The 22195-nt window shown below is 38.8% G+C and overlaps 1 protein-coding gene across 2 annotated transcripts in view; it reads right to left on the bottom strand.

Moving 5' to 3' along the window:
* The window catches only part of DROSHA (drosha ribonuclease III), a 157494-nt gene that overhangs the window by 40535 nt on the left and 94764 nt on the right, over window positions 1-22195 (bottom strand). For both annotated transcript variants that reach the window (XM_072411842.1, XM_072411843.1), the window contains exon 21: window positions 21056-21155. In XM_072411842.1, coding sequence (XP_072267943.1) covers window positions 21056-21155 — 100 coding nt within the window. The remainder of the gene's footprint in view (window positions 1-21055; window positions 21156-22195) is intronic.

Here is a 22195-nt window from a genome sequence, read left to right as displayed (position 1 = left end):
ATATTTTACAGTGGGAAAGAGGAAACTAGTCCATAAGGAAAAGCAGGACAAATACTGATATTTGTGTTTAAATTTAAATAACTATAGGTATTTATATACATAAGGATATATTTAGATACTCTTTTGATAATCACAGTTGACATAGTTATTCCTTCTTCCTATTATACTACCTGATCAGATTTTGCTGAAGCATTATTAGGGTTAGCAAAGTATGATATGCCTGTACAGGTGGTTTCCCATTTTCACCAGAAGAGATAGGACAGTACATTTTCCATCTGTAATGGTGAAAATTATTTCCCTTCACATTGAAGGGGATTGTTTTTCTCCTTGTGCCTAAACAACAGAAAGAAAAGACAAATCTCCCTAACTGGATGGCAAAAAAATCTAATGTTTTAACCCTCCGAACAACTCCGAATCTAACATTTTAGAAAATAGTATTGAATATACTTTGTGTGATTAAGCCATGCTTTATTAACAGAATATGTCAAATATTTTGTGTATTTGTCCTGTGCCTTAGTATGCCTGTATAGTGTATTCAGTTTTTCCCCACTGAGGGTACAGCTTTGTTGGTGCTCGTCCTAGAGACCATGCAGCCCGCTGGGAAGATTTGAGTTTGCATTGAACACATGTCAGACTGTCAGTAGAACAAATCCTATTGACTGGCATTCAGCACTGAGTCCAAGCAGCGATGCACATTGACAGGCATACTCTTTGTAGGGTTCAGTGAATCCTATTCATGGTGCCAGCTCATCTACATTCACCAGAGACAAACTTGTCATGGGTGCACACTAAATGATCAAATACACAAACTTTTCATCATCATAAAATAAAAATATTGAGCTACATTTGATTTTAGTTTTCAGATGGATAGAAATTTAAATGATTCTACTTGCAGTTGTATATTACTATAATAGGAACTAATAATACTTGGCCATACTTACTAATACTTTATACTACTAATACTTAACCTGCCATACTTACTAATACTTTAAAGGAAATTTCATATTGATTTTGAGTTTTATCTATTCCCTCCTTAGTACCTTATTTGTAGAAAGATAAAAGTGTTATTTAAAATTACTGCTTAAGAAATAGAACCCTAAATGTTCCCAGGCTTTAATTAAATTATTCCCCTTAAACAAGCCTTCCTCCCCCATTTGGACCTATCTGTGCCTGTCCTACAAAAACTATAGGATGGCAGAGTTAGTAAAACTAACAGGAACTGAGAAAATCTCTCCAATTTGAGGTAAATCCCCTCTTAGCGGTCAGTCTTACAAGATTTTCCCTTTACTCTTGTTTTGGAGACAGCTCAATTTTGGATTTTTCTTCACTTTTAGTCTTAGTGACCAAATTGATAGTGATCTTTTGTGCGCACACAGGAATCAATGAAAAACAGACAGGAGTTCTAATCTTTCAAAACTCTAACTGAAAGTAAAAAAAAAAAAAAAAAAAAAAAAAACAGTTTTGGCTTTGGATATACTTTAAACTCATGTGCAGGCACTTGAAGTTAGAAACTTAAGCTTGTAAAGGTGAGATGGTAACGCATTCTTTTTAAAGTCTCTGAACTTGCAAAAAAAAAAATACATGGGAACGTTAATACTTTCGTTTCTGAAAATGCTATACATTATTTTATCATTTAATTTTCTCTACCTACATGTATAGTATACATACAAATAACACTGGAGAACAATTTTGAACAAATATTTGGTTGACTTTAATTTTTAAGCTTATTTACACTAAAATAGGTATGCGGATTCTGAAAGTGCAGTTAGTTTTCTTCTATCACCTGTAGCATGGATTTGTCAGAGGTTGTGCGCTGCTCTATATAGTGAATAAGCAAAATTTATTTTTCTACTTACACACGTATTTAATTTCTTTCAGATCATGTCTGGCTCTGATGTTTCTCGTCTTATGTACCTAAAAACTCTGATTCATTTTGTTATATCTGTGGCAGTTTCACCATTCCCAGTCAAGGGGCGAAAATCAGCACATTTGTAGAGCAAGCCTATTTGGCATATTTCAAAGTTAAACTTGGTGATCAAGATAAGTCTTGGGCCCCTCATAAGGTGTGCAAACAGTGTGTCGAGGGTTTACGGATGTGGACAAAGTAGAGTATTGTAGTCTACCATCAGCTATAGGCCCAGTGGCTCATTCAGATGAAATCCCAGTGCCAGTTTTCGTTACACTACCCTCTCTTGAAGAACATGATTATGGTGATAAACTAGGCGACAACAATGATGAAGAGTTTGAAATTGAAGAGAACTCTGTCCGTAAGGGATTTGATCAGCATGAGTTGAGTGATTTGGCACATGATTTGGGACTATCAAAGAAGGCTTCAGAACTCCTAGCATCAAGTTCATGAGAAAAACGTACTTGAAAAAGGAACCAAGCTATCATACTTTCGAACCAGAGAAATTGCATTTAGAACAATTTCTCTGGTTAGAACTGACAGTTGGTTTTTGTATTGCCATAACATACCTGGTTTAATGGAGGAATTTGGAATTCAAATCTATAACTCCACTGAATGGCGACTAGTCATGGATAGCTCAAAGCACAGTTTAAAGTGTGCCCTCTTTCACAATGGCAATATATTTGGGTCAGTCCCAATTGGCCATTCAGTTTCTCTTTGTGAAGAATATGCAGACATAAAGAGAGTCATTGAGTTGTTGCAATATCACCAACACAATTGGGTCATCCGCGTTGACCTTAAAATGGTATGCTTCTTTCTTGGTCAGCAATGCGGATATACCAAGTATCCCTGTTATCTGTGCATGTGGGTCAGCAGAGCTTATGAGAGGCATTGGGTGGAAAGGAACTGGCCTCCAAGATCTGTCCTAAAACCAGGTGATCGAAACATTCTACATGAGCCACTTGTTGATAGAAAGAATAATATATTCCTGCCTCTGCACATGAAACTGGGTCTGATGAAGCAGTTTGCTAAAGCTTTGGCAGCTAAAAGAAACTGTTTCAAGTACCTCATTTTGGCATTTCCTAACCTGTCATTTGAAAAAATAAAGGGCTTTGTGTTTGATGGTCCACAGATTTAGCAACTCATGAAAGATGAACGTTTCATCAAGACAATGTAAGAAGTCTAAAAGAATGCTTGGTTATCATTCAAAGCTATTGTCAAGGACGTTCTTGGAAACACATGAGCAAATAATTACACAGAAACTGTCCAGAAACTCTTGGTGAGCTACAAAATGCTTGGTTGCAATACGAGCATCAAGGTGCATTTTCTGCATAGCCATCTTTCTAACTTCCTGGAAAACCTTGGTGCAGTCAGTGATGAGCAAGGTGAACGATTCCACCAAGGTCATGGAAGGACGGTATCAGGGTAGATGGGATGTACATATGATGACTGACTATTGTTGGAGCATCCGGCGGGATAGTCCTAACACTAAACACTCCAGGAAAAGCTATAAGCGTAAATTTTTACCTTGACCACTTACCAGATTAATTTTCAAATGTTTTACTGTAAAAAAAAAATGGCATAGAGTAACAAAAATTGAGGGTACCTTGTATCGTGAAAACTGGATGTGATAGCAAAAACTGGGGTAATTTCTGGATTCAAAAAAAGTAAAATTCAAAAATTAGTAAAAAAACAAGTGCAAGATCTAATTCAACAAAAAATGTGTTCACCAGTGTAATTTTTTTATAAATCGTCATTTCAAGGAAAAGGTGAAATCTCTCTCTCTTTTTTTTGGTAAAAATCAATAGCTAGGCCAGCTTCCATCTCTTCAATGAGCTCCTGTCACATTAGAGTGGGGAGTTTATGGGATCATCTCTACTGCTGTATTTGTGCTTCCCCAGCACATACTGATCTATTACTTTCTATTTTGCACCTTGTAAAAAGCTATGCAGGCTTCAGAATGCATGCATTTTGGGACTTCATTTCCTTTATTGCCTTCTGGGATGTGATACAGTGCCATATAGGTCTAAAGCACTGATTAAAATTGTCCTTTGCCTTCCCTCACAACATGACATAACAATGGGGAGCACCTTGATGTGACCAAGTGTAAATGATCCCCTGGCTCCTGTTATTGTGCAGACTTATTTATAGAGAGACACCGCTCATAGCCGAGAACTTTGCTGCCTTGTAATGACACTTATACACACATAGAAACAGTCCGTGTAGAGAATTCAAAACATGTAGACAAATGTGAGGTTGTTAAATCTTCAAATATGTTAGGCATTATTTGTAGCTAATATGGCCAAATATCACAATCTTGTTTATGGTGTCTTCATCTAACTAGAAGGTAGACAGCTCTGTCCAAATTTTGTGTATGGACACTTCTGTTTGTAATGTCAATGCTAAAGTATTCTGGACAAAGGAACAAGACTCAGCTCTATTAAAGGGTTCCAAAACCCAAAAACAAAAATAAGGTATAGATTAAATTAAAGTTCTATAGTCCACAGGGCTAATAATGTTTAAGACTACCGGGTGCATTTAATAGCATGGGACTGCTGACAAGATCAATAGTTTTTTTTGTACACTTATGGAACTTATATACACTTTCAATGATAAATTTAACAGATATATAAAGAACAAGAGAAACTGTTGGTGCTGTTACTCAATGTAAACATGCATTTTCTTTGTTCCTGCAATGCACTGTACTGTTAGAAACATGGACAATATAGGCCTAATAATTTGTATAAACCCCAAAAGATGAATCCTGGGCAAGGTTTTATTTAGATTTACAATTCTGCCTAGCCACTGTTATCGATGCAGCACAAAACAAATACTTTCTTTGTGACAATTTAGGAGCACATATGTCCCCTCTCTGTTTTAGTGCACCTGATTAGTTGTAATTTGAGCTTTATCTCACAATGGGCTTGAAGACAAAAAAAAGGGAATATTTTGCATGGTGAATGACAAAAAAACAAAAACTTGCAATAGATGAAATTAACCAAAGTAATGATCTTTATGATAAAGCAGAAAAAATGACAATTGAGAGAAGTGTATACTTGCACACAACATTTGGTATTTAGGTTATTCCAGAAATATTAACTTTAGCGTCTGTCCTGATCAGTTGCAGGACACTTTATGTACCTTTGGCTGGCACGTCTTACTGCCTCCAGAAATATGGCTGCTGTGACATAGTTGGCTGTAAAAGTTCACACGCTGAAGCTCACAAACACTGAAATGACTGGCTGCCGAGAAACTGCAAGCAAACTATTATTTGATCACACAATAAACTGCATGTCTCTTTGTCATAAGGATCAGGTATGAATGCAGTTCCTGCTAAAGTGATTCAGAATGGTTTAACATGGTTTGCTCATAAATATCGGTGCTACTATAGTCAGACCCAGCTTATAACCTCTGGACACTCTACGAGCTACAGTAAAAAAGATCAACGCCATTTTTCAAAACTTTTGTTTTCCTCCTGATGCATGGTAACACTTCCACTTCTATCAGCTCAAATTTATTAATTACTCAAAACACATTTTTGCATAGTAGCCTATGCCAATTCTGATGTACAAAATTACCTTGCCAGGCTTAAAAAGAAATCTTGTGAGAAACTTGTTGTTTGTCACAAGGCAAATCAGTAATAAATTAGTGAGAAAATTAACAAATATTCAAGCATAAGACTTAGTGCCTGTGTGCAAGTTGTTGGAAAATTCAGCTACTCATTGCAATTGTAAGTGTAAATACATTTTAATTTCAAAATATATAACTTCTGTAAAATACCACACATCAGTTATTAGTGTTTTTACTTGCCTACATTTCAGCATATCTATATACCCTGGAGAAGGATGCCAGTGTGAGTAAGGTTGTTAATAGTGGCACCTTAACCACTAGGCAAAGTATTAAATAGATATTGATTATTCTTTTCTTGGACACCGTGATGATAATTTATGAATATTGGGGAACTGAAACTAAACTCTAGTTTATTAGTAAATATTAATGTATTAACCACCTAGGCGTTACACTGATGTCTAGATTTCTGTACCAAAAGCGGTACACTGTTTTTCATGAATTTTTTTTTTTTAAATTGTAGACCTGAGAAGGGGATACATTGACACAGAGTGATTAGAAGGTGATACATTGACACAGAGTGATTTTTTAGTATTTTGTTCAGAATCTTTTTTTTCTAGGTTTTTCTCCTTTAAAATTGGGTGCGTCTTATAGGCCGGAGCGTCTTATAGTCCGAAAAATACGGTAGCTTTTTTACTTTGGCTCTTCTAATCAGGACAGAATATGTAACATTTTACTGAACAGACGTTCCAGTGACACTCATGGATCCTTGTGTATTTGAGACAGGAAGTGAGGACTAATCTCTTAGGACAAAAACAGCAGCAAACCTTCTTTCTTTATTGATAGAAAGAAATTGTATAGGTTAGGAGGTTCTGCCTTTAATCTAATGAACAATTTCAGTAACTCATCCAGCACTTTTTTTTAGATATGCCAGTAAAGCTAGCCATACTCTATTTGATATTATTGATAGATCAAACCAATTCAATTTTCTTTTTTTTTAATTGTAATTTTTAATAAATTTTTAAATGAATAAAACAAATTGGTACAACAATGGACAGAAGGTAACAGGGTAACAAAGTGAAACATGAAGGAAGATCTCACATAGCAGTTGTAGGAAACTGATGTAGTGGTAAGCAAAAAGATAAAATAGATATTCAATGTAGTGATGAAATACTTGTAAAACTACTACCCAGGACCAAAACCAGTGAGGAAGGGGAAAGTATAGGAGGGATGGGAAAGGTGGTGGAGTGAATGTAGATAAAAAATCCTCTAGGCTATAAACATTAAATCAGCATCTGTGAGAAATATGTGTCCCAGTCATCCCATGTTCTCTCCAATTTCCAACTTAGCATTTAATAATGCAGTGAGGTATTTCATGAAACGGATATCTTGGATGCATTCATATAGGTTTTCCTTGGAAGGAGGGGGGTGGACTTCCATTTGGAAAATAAGTGTACTTGCTGCAACTAGAATATGAGAGATCAACTTGTGGGTGTATTTAGGTAGACTAGAGAGCGGGAGTCCTAGGAGATGGGTAAGTGGGTCCAAGGTTATCCGGTGGTGGGTAACATCTTTAATTAATTGATTAACCCGATGCCAACATCCCTCGATTAGAACACAATACCAGAAAAATTGTTCAAGGAAGCCTGTGTGTATCACAATGCCAACATGTGGGGTTAGAGCTAGGAAATAAGCGGTTCATAATCTCTGGGGTGTGGTACCAATGAAAGATAATTTTGTAAAGATTCTCCATATATAATGTGCAAATAGAGTGGGGGCCCTCACCAAATAGGTTTTAAAATAGAGTATGATCAGAAAACCTGGAGGAGGGATTAATGACATAATGTCTAATCTGGAAATATGCAAAAAAAAGGAATTCTTAGGTAAACCATATATTAAATTCAGAGATAGTAGACTACGGTTCACTGGGTGTAGGATGTGCCAGAAGTGAATTAGTGCTCTTTCTATCCAGGGTTTCGACATTGCCAAATGGAGACTATCTGGGATCTGTAGGTTTAATATAATTGATGTAATTACAGAAGCCGGAGAGGTGAGTGTGTATTTAGTTTTACAGGACTTCCAGATTTGTTTAAAGAATGGAGGATGGGGGGACTGCGCATGCGCGTGGACGGGTAGGACGCTCTCCTTCAGGCTCCCTTTCCTGCGCCCTGCATACGGCTGGCATAACACCGCTTACCGGTATCAAGATGGGACGCAGATCACAGCGCAGTATCAGGCAGCAGGGAGACACACCACGGCCACGTGAAATCGGCTCCTTTTTTCATAAAACGGGCTCTTTGGAGGAAACATCAGAGGACTCCCCTCCCCCCAAGATGGCGCCTTAATCACCACGCGGTCCTCTCGGCTCGCCACGGGACTTACATACCGGCTCCTCTTCCAGCCGTGAGTCACCTCAGATCAGTGGAGAGTCTAGGGCAGAACTACTGAGGCATGAATCAGGGGTAAACACGTTTGCCAGCCTGGCTGTGCAGGCTAACCAGGGACACAGGAGCACAGTAGCATCTCCCCCCAGGAGGGGGGCTGCTTCTAGCAGTGACAGTGAGGGAGAGGAGGATGCTCCCTTCACCAGACGAGATCTGCTGGCATGCTTTGGCAAATTTGAACATACTATTAAAGAGGAAATGGCTACCTTTAGGAAGGATGTGTCCATTAGGATGGATGACTTTGAAAAAACGGCGGCTGATATACAAGTACAGGTGAACCAGCACGCTGAGACCTTACCCTCTCACTCCATACTGTTAAAACAGTTGTTAATGCAACAAGATGACCTAGAAAACAGAAATAGACGTAACATTCGCCTACCGGGCCTCCCGGAAGATATTACGCCTCTTGCTCTACATGATGCAGCCACAGCGATCTTTAATTCTCTTCTGCATGCTGCCCCTGATTCGGTGATTGAAATAGACCGCATCCACCGAGCTCTAGGCCCTAAGAACCCTGACCCCTCCAGGCCACGTGATGTTATCTGCAGGGTCCATTCTTTTGCAATTAAAGAAGCCATAATGAAGGCGGCGAGGCAACAGGAACCCCTTCATTTCCAAGGATGTGAGATACAACAGCTACAAGATCTTTCCCGCCATACCCTTCTGCTACGTAAGGCCCTGCGGCCAGTTTTGTTGGCGTTAAGGCAACGGGAAATTCCATACAGATGGGGCTTTCCTTTTCAACTAACCGCACACAAAGAGGGGAAGACAGCGATTTTTCGATCAGAATCGGATCTCCCGTCCTTCTTGGCAACATTTGATCTGCCCTCCACTTCAATTCCTGATTGGCCAACGATGCTGAGACCTCTACCACCAACTCCAGCTGTCCAGTGGCATACGCAGATTGGCAAAAATCGACGTCGCCGTGCTCCACCTCCTCAAGATGGACTTACCTGATCTGGGTTTTCAGAAGGACTGGTCCTACTCCATCTAGAGTCCTCACCTTCAGAGCGCCTTCTTTGAACCTTGCACTCCTGTCTATCTGTGACCTCCACGGGACATTTGACCCACCCCGTCAGGAGATGGGTCTGGGTAATTATATATCATATAATTCTGTCCTACAGATTATTTACTGAGCTACTCTCAGGCGAGTTGTGCAGCTCGCTGCCACTTTCAAGCTTCAGGTTATGCCTAAAGTTAGGTTACTATATACCTCATTGTTGAGTAGACTCCCAGTTCTTGTTATTTCATTGTATGCACATTGCCACTTTTCCTATGTGTCCTGTATTGATGATGTTGACGCCATGGCTTATGCGGTGTTATTACCACCAGCTTACAATTTACCCGGTATTTATTGGGCCGTGTGTGGGGGGTGGGCTGGGGGCCCCCACCCATGCCGTCGTAGAGTTTGTATAACTCCCCCACTTAGGCCGCTCAGGTTTTCTGAGACTTAACACCTTTTGGTGCCTTACGTACCTTTGGTACTTAGTTACTCAGTTGTCCTCCGTCCCCCCTTATCCCCACCTTTCCTAGTCCTCCCCCCTCCCAGCCCTTCCTTGTGTCCTAACCCTATCACTCCCTTAAGTTTCTCCTATCCGCCCCCATTCCCCAAGACCGGATGGCACATTCTTTGACCTTTGCGCTTGATCTGATAGGTGTTTTATATTGTGGTGATTTACTGTTGCTGACATGGAGCGTATTAAGTTAGCGACATTTAATGTCAAGGGCCTGAATGTCCCAGAGAAACGTTCAGCACTGCTGACTGAATTGGCGAGGTTGCGGGTCCAGGTGGCGCTACTCCAGAAAACTCATTTTAAACATGACAAGATTCCCAAATTATTCAATAGGAAATTTCCAATCAGTTACCATTGTGGCTCGGTGGACTCCAGATCTGGGAGTACTTCCCTCTTGATCTCAGGGTCGGTCGCTCCCCCAGGGCATGGTGCTGGAAACTAAATGAATCGTTATTGGCTGACCCAGTGGCTGTTGCAGAGCTGACCTCAGAAATGAGAAGCTATTTTGCCTTGAATGTTGCTCCTGAGTGCTCCCCCACTGTGATCTGGGAAGCGCATAAGGCTGTGATTAGGGGAATTCTTATAAAACACGGGGCTAGATTGAAAAAGGAAAGACAGGCGGAGATTACCTCCACTAAAAAAAGCTTGCAGGAATTGGAGCTCCTCCATAAACGCTCCTTAGACAAACGGGTGGGTTCAGAGTTGGCTCTTTTACGCCAGAAATTGGCCTCGCTCTGTCTTGGCAAAGCGCGGGCAGCACTGGTTAAATGCCGGAGAACTTATTATGAATATGGGGATAAATGTGGACAGCTGCTGGCAAGAGCCCTAAGAGGCCTAAGGGCTCGCACGCATGTATCTTTTCTGACTGCTGACTCTGGGGGAAAGGTGTACCGTGTGAAAGAGATAGCTGAAAAATTTAGGGATTATTACGCTTCCCTATACAATTTAAAACCATCTGATCAGTCGAGTACAGCACGCAACTCCCATCTGGAGAAAATACAGCATTATTTAGAGGGGGTTGGTTTACCATGCCTATCTGATTTGGCATGTAAGGATATGGAAGCCCCAATAACTGTTGCGGAGTTTCAGGCAGCTATAAAGCAAACCAAGTCAGGGAAGGCACCAGGCCCGGATGGCTTTTCACTCCCTTACTACAGGAAGTTCGCTGAGGACCTGGCTCCTCACTTTGTGGCTGCTTTTAATTCCCTGACAGATGGGAGCTCTCTACCTCTGGATTCCTTAAGAGCGATAATCACTGTAATCCCTAAGGCAGATAAGGACCCTTCGGCTTGTAGTAGCTACAGGCCTATTTCGCTTCTGAACCAAGATCTAAAACTTTTTACTAAAATTCTAGCTAACCGATTGCAAAGACACATTCATGCCCTTATCCACGTAGATCAAGTAGGGTTTATGCCTTCCAGGGAAGCCCAGGATAATACTCTGAGAGCCATTTCATGGATTCATGCAGCGACCTCTTCTGACAGATCTTCGTTTCTGCTCTCAACCGATGCAGAAAAAGCCTTCGATAGAGTGGATTGGGACCTTAAGCTGGCTACGCTCCGTACCATGGGCATGGGGAACAAGATGTTGACCTGGATCCAGGCTTTGTACTCGTCCCCTTCTGCATCAGTCAGGGTAAACAGAGAAGTGTCCTCGCCTTTCAGTATCTCTAATGGCACTAGACAGGGCTGTCCCCTATCCCCCCTTATTTTTATTCTGTCCCTGGAACCTTTATTATCAGCAATACGTTCCAACCCCAATATTCAAGGCCTTATGCTAAATGGTTGTGAGCATAAGGTGGCGGCTTATGCAGATGACCTTCTTTTCATCAGCACTAACCCTCTTACGTCCCTACCGAACCTTATTCACACTATACAGGAATATGGGTCGGTGTCAAACTTTAAAATCAATTACTCTAAATCTGCAGCTTTGAGTATTTCGATGCCTCAGACCCTTCGATCTCGTCTCATTCCATCTTTCTCTTTTAAATGGCAACATAAGGCCCTTCAGTACCTGGGGACTCTGATTCCAGCTGATCTGTCTGAGCTCTATGCTCTAATCTTCGCTCCCATTCTCACTACTATTAATAAAGATTTAGAGCAGAGGTCTTCCCTGACTCTATCTTGGCTAGGCCGCATACAGGCAGTGAAAATGAACGTCCTGCCACGGATCCTGTACCTTTTCCAGGCTTTGCCAATCTTTTTGCCGGCCTCATTTTTCAAATCATTACATTCTAAGGTATTCGGCTTTATTTGGGGTAAAAAGGGCCATAGACTTAGCAGGCGTCTATTATTCAGAAGCAAGAAGGGAGGAGGGCTGGGCGTCCCTAATTTCTCTCTATACTACATCGCGACCCATATGGTCCGAATTTTAGACTGGTTCCGACATCGGGAGTTTAAGCAATGGATAGGTGTGGAACAATCCTTCACGCCTGTACCTCTGACAGCACTCCCCTGGTTACAGAAGCTCCCTCACCCGAATCTGAGAGCTCACCCTGTGATCTTTGCTACTTGGAAAGCTTGTCAGAGACCCTTGTTTAGACTCAACCTGTCACCTGGACCTTCTCCCTTGTATCCGATCATTGGAAACCCTGCCTTTCCCCCTTGGTTGAAAGATGGGAAATTCGGGGTGTTAACGGCGGAACACTATGTCCACCAAGGACGTTGGGTTCCGTTGGAGACATTGATGGATGGGATGGGTGACTTTAATCTTGATTTTTGGAGGTCACTGCAATTACACCACTATTTACGGTCTCTTCCCCCAGAATATTGCAATAACCGCGTGAAAACGAGTTTTGAGATGACCTGTGTGGGAAGTGGACCGCTTAGACATTCTTTGTCTTACCTGTATGCTGTGCTCAACCAGACCCCAGAGAATTTTTCCCCCTCATATTTGCGTGCATGGGAGGCTGAACTGGGGCTTACTTTGGGACCAGAGCAACAATGTAAGATTTTCTCTTCAGTTCAACGGTCCTCTACGAGCAGCAAATATCGGGAGCTGAGTTTTAAGGTCCTCTCTCGGTGGTATAGGACCCCGGAGCGGCTACATAGTTTGTTCCCTGAAGTCTCAGACAGATGTTGGCGATGTAATCAAGGAAAGGGCACCATGTTGCACATTTTTTGGTCGTGCCCATTATTGGGCCCCTACTGGGATCAGGTGAGAGCACTCATGCAGAAGGTCACAACTCACAATGTGCCTGGGGATCCCGGGTTTTTCCTTCTGCACCATAACACTATTCCAGACAAGAGCTACAGGAAATCTATTCTCAGACATCTTATAGTGGCAGCGATTGCCTGTATTCCTATGTTATGGAAGACAGTGTCAGTCCCTACAGTGGGCATGTGGCTCCACAGGGTTAATCATATAATGCTCATGGAAGATATGACTGCAAGCCTGAGAGGTACGCAAGAGAAATTTAATATGTTATGGGGTAGCTGGATTTACTATCGTGATACCCTGGCGTTCAGGCGCCACCTGGATCCGAGCCTCTCAGGTTGAGGGAGGGGGGGTTGGAGTATCTTGGGTCGTATTTATTTACATACTTGTTTTTTTTCTAGCACCTTATTATTTTTTTTTTTTTCTCTCTCCCCTTTGCACCCCGATTGTCCAATGATGATGATATGTCTGTAACTGTACCACAAGTAACTTCTTGTATTTGATATGATGTGACATATGCAATGCAATTTCTTTGTATTGGACTCAATACAGCTTTTTTGTATTGAGTTCAATGCAAAGGAACTCAATACAAAATTTTGAATTTCCCGGCCCGCCTCCCGCCCGCACCGAAGCATGCAGCGACGTCACCAGGAAACCCCGGTGATCGTCACTGCACTCGCTGGATGAAGCAAGAAGATACAAGACGTGTCCGGAGGAGCTGCGGGGAGAAGGTGAGTATTTTTTTTTTTGATCGACACTGAATCATCGCAGCGGGGAACAGGTATGTAAGGGAAATTAGGTAGTGAGGAAAGTTCGGGTCTATCGATTTTTGCAAAATCGATAGACCCGAACCAAGGTCTGGTGGTTAATTATCTTAATGGCACAATTTTTGAACTTCAACACAGGTGGTTCAAAGGGGAATCAAATTATGTTTGGACACTGAAGATGAGAATTTGATCCATATGAAAATGTCCTTCTGAAAAAGCCTATTGGTGAAATGCCTAAACGACAAAGGATTTATAGCACACAATATACTTTTTAAAGAATTTATAAGATGTCTTACTTCATATGTACCCAAAAATCCTAAAACTGAAATTGAGTTTTAAAAAAAAAGGGCTAATAGGTGGTTAATGTCTTCAATCTGGAACCAGATGAAAGCAGGTAACAATGAAAACTGCTGAACGTTTAGTGAAATTGCAGCTGTGTCTGTGAAGGTTGCAGAGTTTTGCTAGATGTTTCTAAAAATTGTATGCTATTATGTGCCAAAGCTTTGCAACCCTCACCTGTGTCATACTAAACCATTGTCAGAAGGTCACTGAAAGTGAAAATGTGCTTTTTATGACATTTTTAGTAATTCTCACTATCTGTTTTGACCTGGTCCCAGGATTGAAAACATTTACCAACTAGTAGCAAATGATTTTTAAGAACTCTACTGCAGGTTTGCCTGATCACCCAGGTTAGCCTATGATTGTCTTGAGTCTTGGAAAGCATTTTAAAAATCAGACCCACTGTTGCTACCTTTTTATAGTAATACCTAACTGTTCTTGCACACTGGATACATGACCACACTCAAGGGCACCCTTACTTATGACTGACGTTAGGGGGGAAATGTAAAGCACAGTTTGGTTTTTGGAAATTTGCTTGCTTGGTTTCGAGGGAAATTCAGGGTCACTACCCTGACTTTTTGCTGATATTCCGGTGACCTATTAACTTTTTGGTATTGGAGAAGTAGAGACATTCTGAAACACACCCACCGCAGGCTTCTTGATCAACCCAATGCCGTTTTGGGGCAAATTTTTTTCAAATAAGCCATTTGTGTTGAGGAAAACGAGCTAGCTAAAAGAGAGGCCTTCTGTTTACCATGAAAACTCTGCTTTAAATGAAGAATAAAAAAAAAATACAATGCAGTCTTAAGATAACTAACCCCTGCACGTGAGCGTATTTTGTATCATTTCCAGCTCCTATTGACTATCCTTGAGTTTACTGATATCTTGAAGAAATTGGAGACTTTCAACTAAAGCATTGCTGCTTTTTTTATTTTTCTTCTGAACTTCAATATAAAGTCAGAAATAGCTTACAGAATTTGTACTGTTTATAAGGTTTACATTTAAAAGAGTATTCATATCTAAGTAAACCCTGAAAGCTGCCAAGCACTATGGCTCCAATTAACTCAACTTCAGACCACAGTGGTGACTTTCTGACTTGATTTTATATCATGCTTTTGCAGTATAGTACACAGCAAAGGTTTTTACAATTTTCAATAATGTATTATGAAATATAGGCACTAAAACTAAATACTCAAATACTTGTTTAAAAAGAAGAATTAATGCCACTCATTTTATGCTTTTGTCATACAGCACAGTCTCAGTGAGGCTCACTATTAAACCTTTTTATTTGTCCATAGTAATTAGATTGCATATTTTGCTGGCCCTACAACAAGTCTCAGAATGAAAGAACAAACTAAATAGGTAGCTATAGACAAAATGTTTGTTTTTCATAAGCTTTTTGTTAAGCACGCAGCTACAACTGTATACAATAATAATGTAGAGATTTTTATTACAGTAATACCCCAAAAGTTGCGTGGGTTAAGTTCCTAGACACTCCCCCCCCGCCCGAATTTGGAAAATGTGCAAATTTTGGACGCCACCATGTGCCTGCCTGTGTCAATAGGATATTGTACGATAACATTTCAGTACAATCTCTCTTCTGATAAACTGACTTCGCCAGGACCCAGATTCAAGCGTTGAAAAAAGGCATCACAGGAAAGTGGCCAATAAGTAGGAAAGATTGAAGATGCATTCTGATTGGCTACATCCACGCAAACACATTTCATTTTCTTTGCGAGCATTCTCATAGCGTATGAGCAGTCTGTTCTTAATTTTTTGAGGGGTCTTAGTGTTTCCTCTATGATAGGACTAAAATATAGTAATTTACAGTATCATATTCAAGAAAAAAAATACGCAAATTCATGAAGCTGCAGATTAAGAAGCGTAATTTGTTGGGGTATTACTGTATTAGATCTGCAATTTGCCCAAATATTTTTAGTAGCTGCACTTCTTTTTAAAACAGGTCTTTTTATTTTATACACTAAAAAGGTTCTTCACCTGTTCGATATTTGTAAACTCCACATTGGGATTGAAGAAATTGAATCTACCAGAACAAACTTTCATCATTCAATCATAAAGGGCCCCATCTATAAAGCAGGAGTATGACCTCATCAATACAGTGATGAGTTTTACAAATGTGCATTACACAGTGCTTGCTACAGAAACTAAAAATAATTCTTTATTTATTTAAATGAAATAAAAAAATGAGTGAACCCAGTTACATGATCCACCAAAGTCATATTGCTGACCTCTCCACCAATTACGTACTTAGTAATTTAGCATAATATTCAGAAGCATCCATGTAAAGGGTTCCCCCATGTTAAAAGGTTGAGAATGGCTGGATTAAAAGTGCCTTTACGGGAGTAACACAGGGTACTTTAGAAGATGGTCAAAAAAATGATCATTAGTGCAATCTTTTCAGCATGCTAAAAAATCAAAATAACTGGAGCAGTGGATATTTGTTTCTACGCCTAAGTTCTTGGAACATTTTACCCCAAACATTACCTGATTCCTATTCAGATTTGCTGCTTGGTGTATCAATATACTCTGGAGAAGTTGATGCTATCTATAAATGTTGAAGCAAACCACACAGCAAAAAAAAAAAATAGGATACTTAACAAGTAATTTAATTTAATGCCTCACAAAGTCCTTCTATATTTCATAATGGTCTCACAATTTCCCTCTTATCAGCAGATTTTTTCATGCAGTAAGAGGATTAAAAGTAAAACAAGCAAATATCATTATGCATAAGGATAAGTGTAAAATCTATCATTAAAACGCAATGGAAAAAGCTTGCAGAAGTTCAGATTTTACCAGCAAAGTGTTGTATTATCTTGCCAATGATTAAAGAAAATAACAAGTAGTAAACGAGTAATGTCATTTGTTAGCTAAAAAGATCTAAGATTTAACTACTAATTTGTATCAGTATATGTACATTAAAAAAAATCTAAGATTGCATTTTTTAAAGCAAATAGTGTAAGTACCAGACTTTGAGTTGGAATTGTCCCCTTGTAATTTCCTATGTAAACTGGAGGAGAGGAAAGTACCATAAGGTGCCAGGTAACACAGCTCTCATATCTATTTTATTGTGTATTCAGCTGTTTGTCTGGAGCTTAGCTTTAATACGTTAGAGGCCATGCAAAAACTTACATTTCAGATTTTGGTAAATGTTAGCATGTTAAACATCACATTTATCCATCAAGAACTTCAGTGATGAAATCACTTTACCTTAATAGGGGGAAAAAAGTGTTTTACCCAGATGACATTACTCTGGCATAAAGGCAAGCAAGATCTACTATATGGACAATAGGAACTTAAGAGACAGATTTCTGTTTGCACTTTTTATGCAAGACTGTAATTATTTAATGAACTCCAAAGGTTGCAGATTAAAGGCCTAAACAGTTTTCTGAAAAACTAGACTGTACATGATTGTGGCCCAATATTGTATAGTTGTGAACACCCTCAAGGTAATAATAAATAAAAAAATACAGATTTCCCTAATTTGCTGAAGGTTTTTAGTATAGTCCTGTGCTCTAATGCACAAATGTGTAAGGCATAATGCAGACACAGCTGTTGATTGACTGGTTTTACACTTTTACAGGGTAGAAGATAAATATTACATTTAGGGCCACCTTTCATACCTGCGGTGTAGGTTAGGGCCATTTCAGACCCGCAGTGAACTGAGATCCCAGGTGACAAATATGTCAGCATCTTTGCACTTTAGATTTTGGGACAGCACATTTTTCACATTAGATGTGTTTTCAAGGCAGCTTTATTTCCAGGTGTATCTGCCACTGTACATAAAGATACTAGAGTGTCAACCAGCTTGGATGGGTGGATATGAAGGTGTTGATTTTATAGGATTCTGTCTTCAATGCATTCTCTGATCCATGGTTTCAAAGGAAGTGATAGAGTTGCAGCTTATGTTATTGTGTTGTTACCAATACATCCTAATTTACCACAACATCCTGATTCAGATAAAATTATAGCCTCAGTTTCCACTTTAATGTCTTACTGAGGCTAAAGTCCCCTGGCCATAAGTGCATTTTTATCATATTTACTGGCGCTGGAGTAGAATACCACATAAGTGAAAATAAATGTGGAGGTGTATGATGCTGCAAGGTGCATGCTTGCTTCTATCGAATTAAAACACTTTAGAAGGCTATGCACATTTTTTTCTGTTTTGTGAATTTACAATTTGACCTTTTGAAAGGAAAGGTAAAAACACTTGTCAATACTGAAACCTGTAATGAGCAGCTGTTACTGTGGGCTAAAGACTTGAGCAGTACAGGGAAGGTGTGTAGATACCGAATAGAACACTGTTATTGAAGGCTGTCTAATGCATGTGTGCGGATGCTTTTTTGTTTTCAATGTAAAGTTCACCACATCAAATTCTATATTATTATTCTGCTATTAAGATTGGGGGTATGAGCCATCAATCTGAATTTTAATCAGTATATTCTTTCTTTTGAAAGTTCTGTACAACTAAAACACGTGTCAGTATTATTCAAACCAAACCTAAACTCTTCAAATCTACACTAACCACAGCAAAAGGTGAAATAGGAAATTTATATTTGGTAACAATAAAATGTATGACAATTTTAAACAGCTGACATTATTCTCAAGATATTTTATTCCTACAAGTGAAGCCACAGTAATAGCGTTCTTCGAGCATTGTTCAGTATGGATGTCTTTCTATGAAATCCTTTAATGCAAGAATGTGTAAATCACATAAAACATACAGATTCAGCACAACTAAAAAACATAATCTCAAAAAAGCCATGACATGTATCACTATACAACGCAACAACTGCATGTCATTTGTGGCTTGAAGGCACTGGGAAATGAATAAAGAATGACTACAGCCTAACAAAAATTTGTAGGTTCCAATGGGAATTATTTGGACCTATAAATATAGTCTATTGTCTAACAGAAATTTAGGAGGATTCCATTACTGATTTGAAAATGTCTATTGCCAAGTTATTAAGCTGACCCTTCTGGCTTAAGTACTTTCTGAACCTCTTGAATAAAATAGCAGTTATTTTGGACAAAGTAAGAGTTGTGACCTATTTCCCTTGCAACAACAATGGTGCTAAATATCCTAGAGTTGTCATGAACAGCAGAGATTAACCAGCAGCCCTATGATGTATCAGACTGTATCAGAGACATTAAACTTACAATGGTTTCCTTTCCTTGGTACTGGCACCTGAATGAAGAAATGGGTAACAGTATGAAATGCATTTGCTGCTGGGTAGGTGGGCCAACCATAAGTGAAGATCTCTATAAAAGCTGATAAGCAAAACAGTAAAGAGATAATTGGAGTCAGGGTTTAATTCATGGCCTTTTTGACTGTAGCAAGAAACATGCCAGATTCTTCATTGGATTTAAAAAATGACCTATTCCATTCTATTGTGGTTGATCTTTTATCAGGGATTCCAATGGATATGAGGCAATAAAAACAAAGAACAAAATAGGTTACTATAGGGTCATAGGACAGCTGTCATACCACACCTAAATCACTTTTGTCTTGTTATTTTTCTTGGTAAACCCAGTTAAGATCAGATCCCCATTTCAAAACATGACTAAGGACTAAAGTGCTGCAGAAGATGTCTGCAATAAAATAATTAGGTATGACTCCATCAGAGGAAATGGAATGTGTATGTAATTTCCAAACCCACAAGTGGGTTTTTTAAGGCATCTCATACCTGGTATGCAATTCTCAGTTTATTGAGTGTTAAGGTGTGAATCCAGTTCTAAATAATAAGACTTCTTTGCATTGCTATAGCAATAAAATAGCACTGGTAAAGCCTGCTTTTAAAGACATTGGCAGTCTGCTTTTATAGACTTGGGGATATGGGTTTCATGTCATTTATGCAGAAAAGTAAACTAAACCTAATAACTCAGAGGACGTACTTAAAACCTCAAAAAAAATTTGGGATAAGACACAAATCTAAAAATCTCAAATGACACAAACTAATCACTAAACAAAACTTTTCCAAATGTCTTTCCAACTGTCTTTACAGTCCATATACTATCAAAAATACCTATTTTCAGTAAAAATGTCTCCTTTATTACCTGTGCCATACTAGGAACTGATTTTACCCTCCATTTATGTTACCAGCCAACAGAAAAAAAAATGTTTTTTTTTAATGTATAACTATAAAAAAAGCTATAAAAATCTGAAGCGTATCAATACAGACAACTTTTTTATTTTTTTTAAACAATTGCTTTTAATACTGAATCTTTCTCTTTTGGCCTGCATTCTTATGTACAGGGGGTTCAAAGAGACCCAAGAGTCAAATTCAGGCACTTTCTCTGGCTTTGTTTGAAAATAAATGTAATGATTTATTTAGGTGAATAAATAGCTTTAAAATAAATCTTTATTTTAAATATGGAACTGGAGTTAGTCTTTAAGGCAAGGGTATCACTGACTCCTACATCAAATTGTATGAGAAGTCCCCAACAAATACACTTTCTAGCCCAGTATGCATTTACACGGCACCTAGCCTTTGATTTTAAATTCCTTGCTTTTCTTTTCAACATGATTCTATGGCATATGACATCATAGAGGGTTTTCTGAGATCAAGGACCTACTGTGGACTTTGTTGTGGAAGCAAAAGCTGGTCTTTTTATTCTGTTCCATTTACTTGCATAACAAGAAAGTTGTAAAATCAAACAGACTTGTCTACTTGCTTCCAAACATCATTTGTTAAATTCAGCATGTTTGTGTCTCATGGTGTTTGTAGTTCATAGCATAAACTAGAAAACCTTTAGGTTATCCTCAATGACTGGAAAAGATTTAGCAGTGATTTCAATGTATTTTTGGTCATTCATTATGCCAAGATGACTACTAAACGTCTCAGAACCTTTTCCCTTTTTCTTTCTGTAATATCTATTCCCGCAACACTTAATTTTCCCAGAATACCAACAACCTGGTTAGGAAATTTGACTTAAATATGTTTGGCTGTAAATAGATTTTATAAGCCTATTTATTATTACTGTGGGAAGTTCAAAGACTCATTTAAATAATTATTAACATCTTGGGACTTAGGTTTACATTCCCTTTTTCTCTATTATATCAGCAGAAAGCATCCTTTATTGCAAAAGCACTGAAATGTAGATGAACCTACTTTGAAAGAGTCTGCGGATATTAAATATCGTGGATGAGAAAATGATGCAAATTATGCAGTAAATAGACCTGAATAGCATAAATAGAAGTAGCCACGGCCATTGTAGAGATTTAATAATAGAGCAGGGAAAGGAAGAAGGGAATACAGAAGAGGCTAGCAGAGAACCGTCAGAAAGAAAATACTATTTGGGGAGAAATGAGACACAATAACTATTTTCTAAAGGTATTATTACCTCGGCCAGCATGGCAAGGTGCTGATTTTGAACAATAGCCGTCCGATATGTGGCCAGTCCTCCTTCTTCTAGGTTGGGAAATAAGAAGTACAGGTGGACGCTGTGATACAAATAAAATGAAAGAAAATCAGAAACGGCACAAATGAAAATAAATTGGTACTAATGTTTAAACAGTACTCTACACATTGACAGCCAGAATTAGCATTTATTGGTGTTGTGAAATATGCATAGATTAGAGAATGATGTTATTTATTATTAATCTATCACTTCCACTGCACTGTTCATGTACACAATTTGGAGCCAGCTGTCAGGAGAGAAAAATGCAGATCAATACATGATATCTAAAGCAGAAACCTGAGTGGTGTCAAAAGCTTTACCGGCAAAGATTTTCTCTGCTACATATTCCATAACCTGCAGACTTGGCCGGCTTTTCCTTTCAATGTTTTGAAATAAAGCATGATAGAAATATCTTAGAATCCACAGTAGGGATTTTTTCAAACAGCACATACCAGCAATGCAATGGAAAGCAGTTCTTTTCAGTGCATAAAGGAACACTTGAACCCCACACTTGCATATGTATATATAATAGTACTAGTACTGGAGTCTCAAAAATTAAAAGAAAATGTACGGAAATAACAGCATATATAAGTGATTTATGAAAAGCAGAGAAAAAAAAATAACTCCTTGATTCAATATGCATTCCTACAGGGTCTAGATAAGTCTATGCTCTCCCACTGATGACACCCCTGTGTTTCATATCTCTTCTTCAAACAACCTCCTGCTTGCTCCCTCTCCCGTCCTTTCTGCTATTTACCAGTTTTTGTTTGTGTCCCCTAGAATTTCTTTTTTTCCCTTCATACAAGGGTAACAACATCATATTTCCAGGAGTACACAATTCTATCTTCTAAGAATTCTATCATGAAAACCATTTAGACAAAGAATTCACATTCATTTGATGATGTTCTGTATCTGATAGTTCAGGGCATTATGACCAACAAATAGTGTTATTTTGCAAAACACATTTTTTGGTCCATAAATGGCAAACTGACAAAAAATGTCCTAACTAAAATAACTACATAAAATATTATTATGATTATTAAAGTGTACTTTAAGATTCAACATATAACACAGCTCTGTACA

This window comes from Pyxicephalus adspersus, chromosome 5 (genome assembly GCF_032062135.1).
Source record: "Pyxicephalus adspersus chromosome 5, UCB_Pads_2.0, whole genome shotgun sequence".
Lineage (NCBI taxonomy): Eukaryota > Metazoa > Chordata > Amphibia > Anura > Pyxicephalidae > Pyxicephalus > Pyxicephalus adspersus.
Note: the sequence above shows the minus strand (reverse complement) of the source record. Positions and strands in the feature narration are given on the sequence as shown.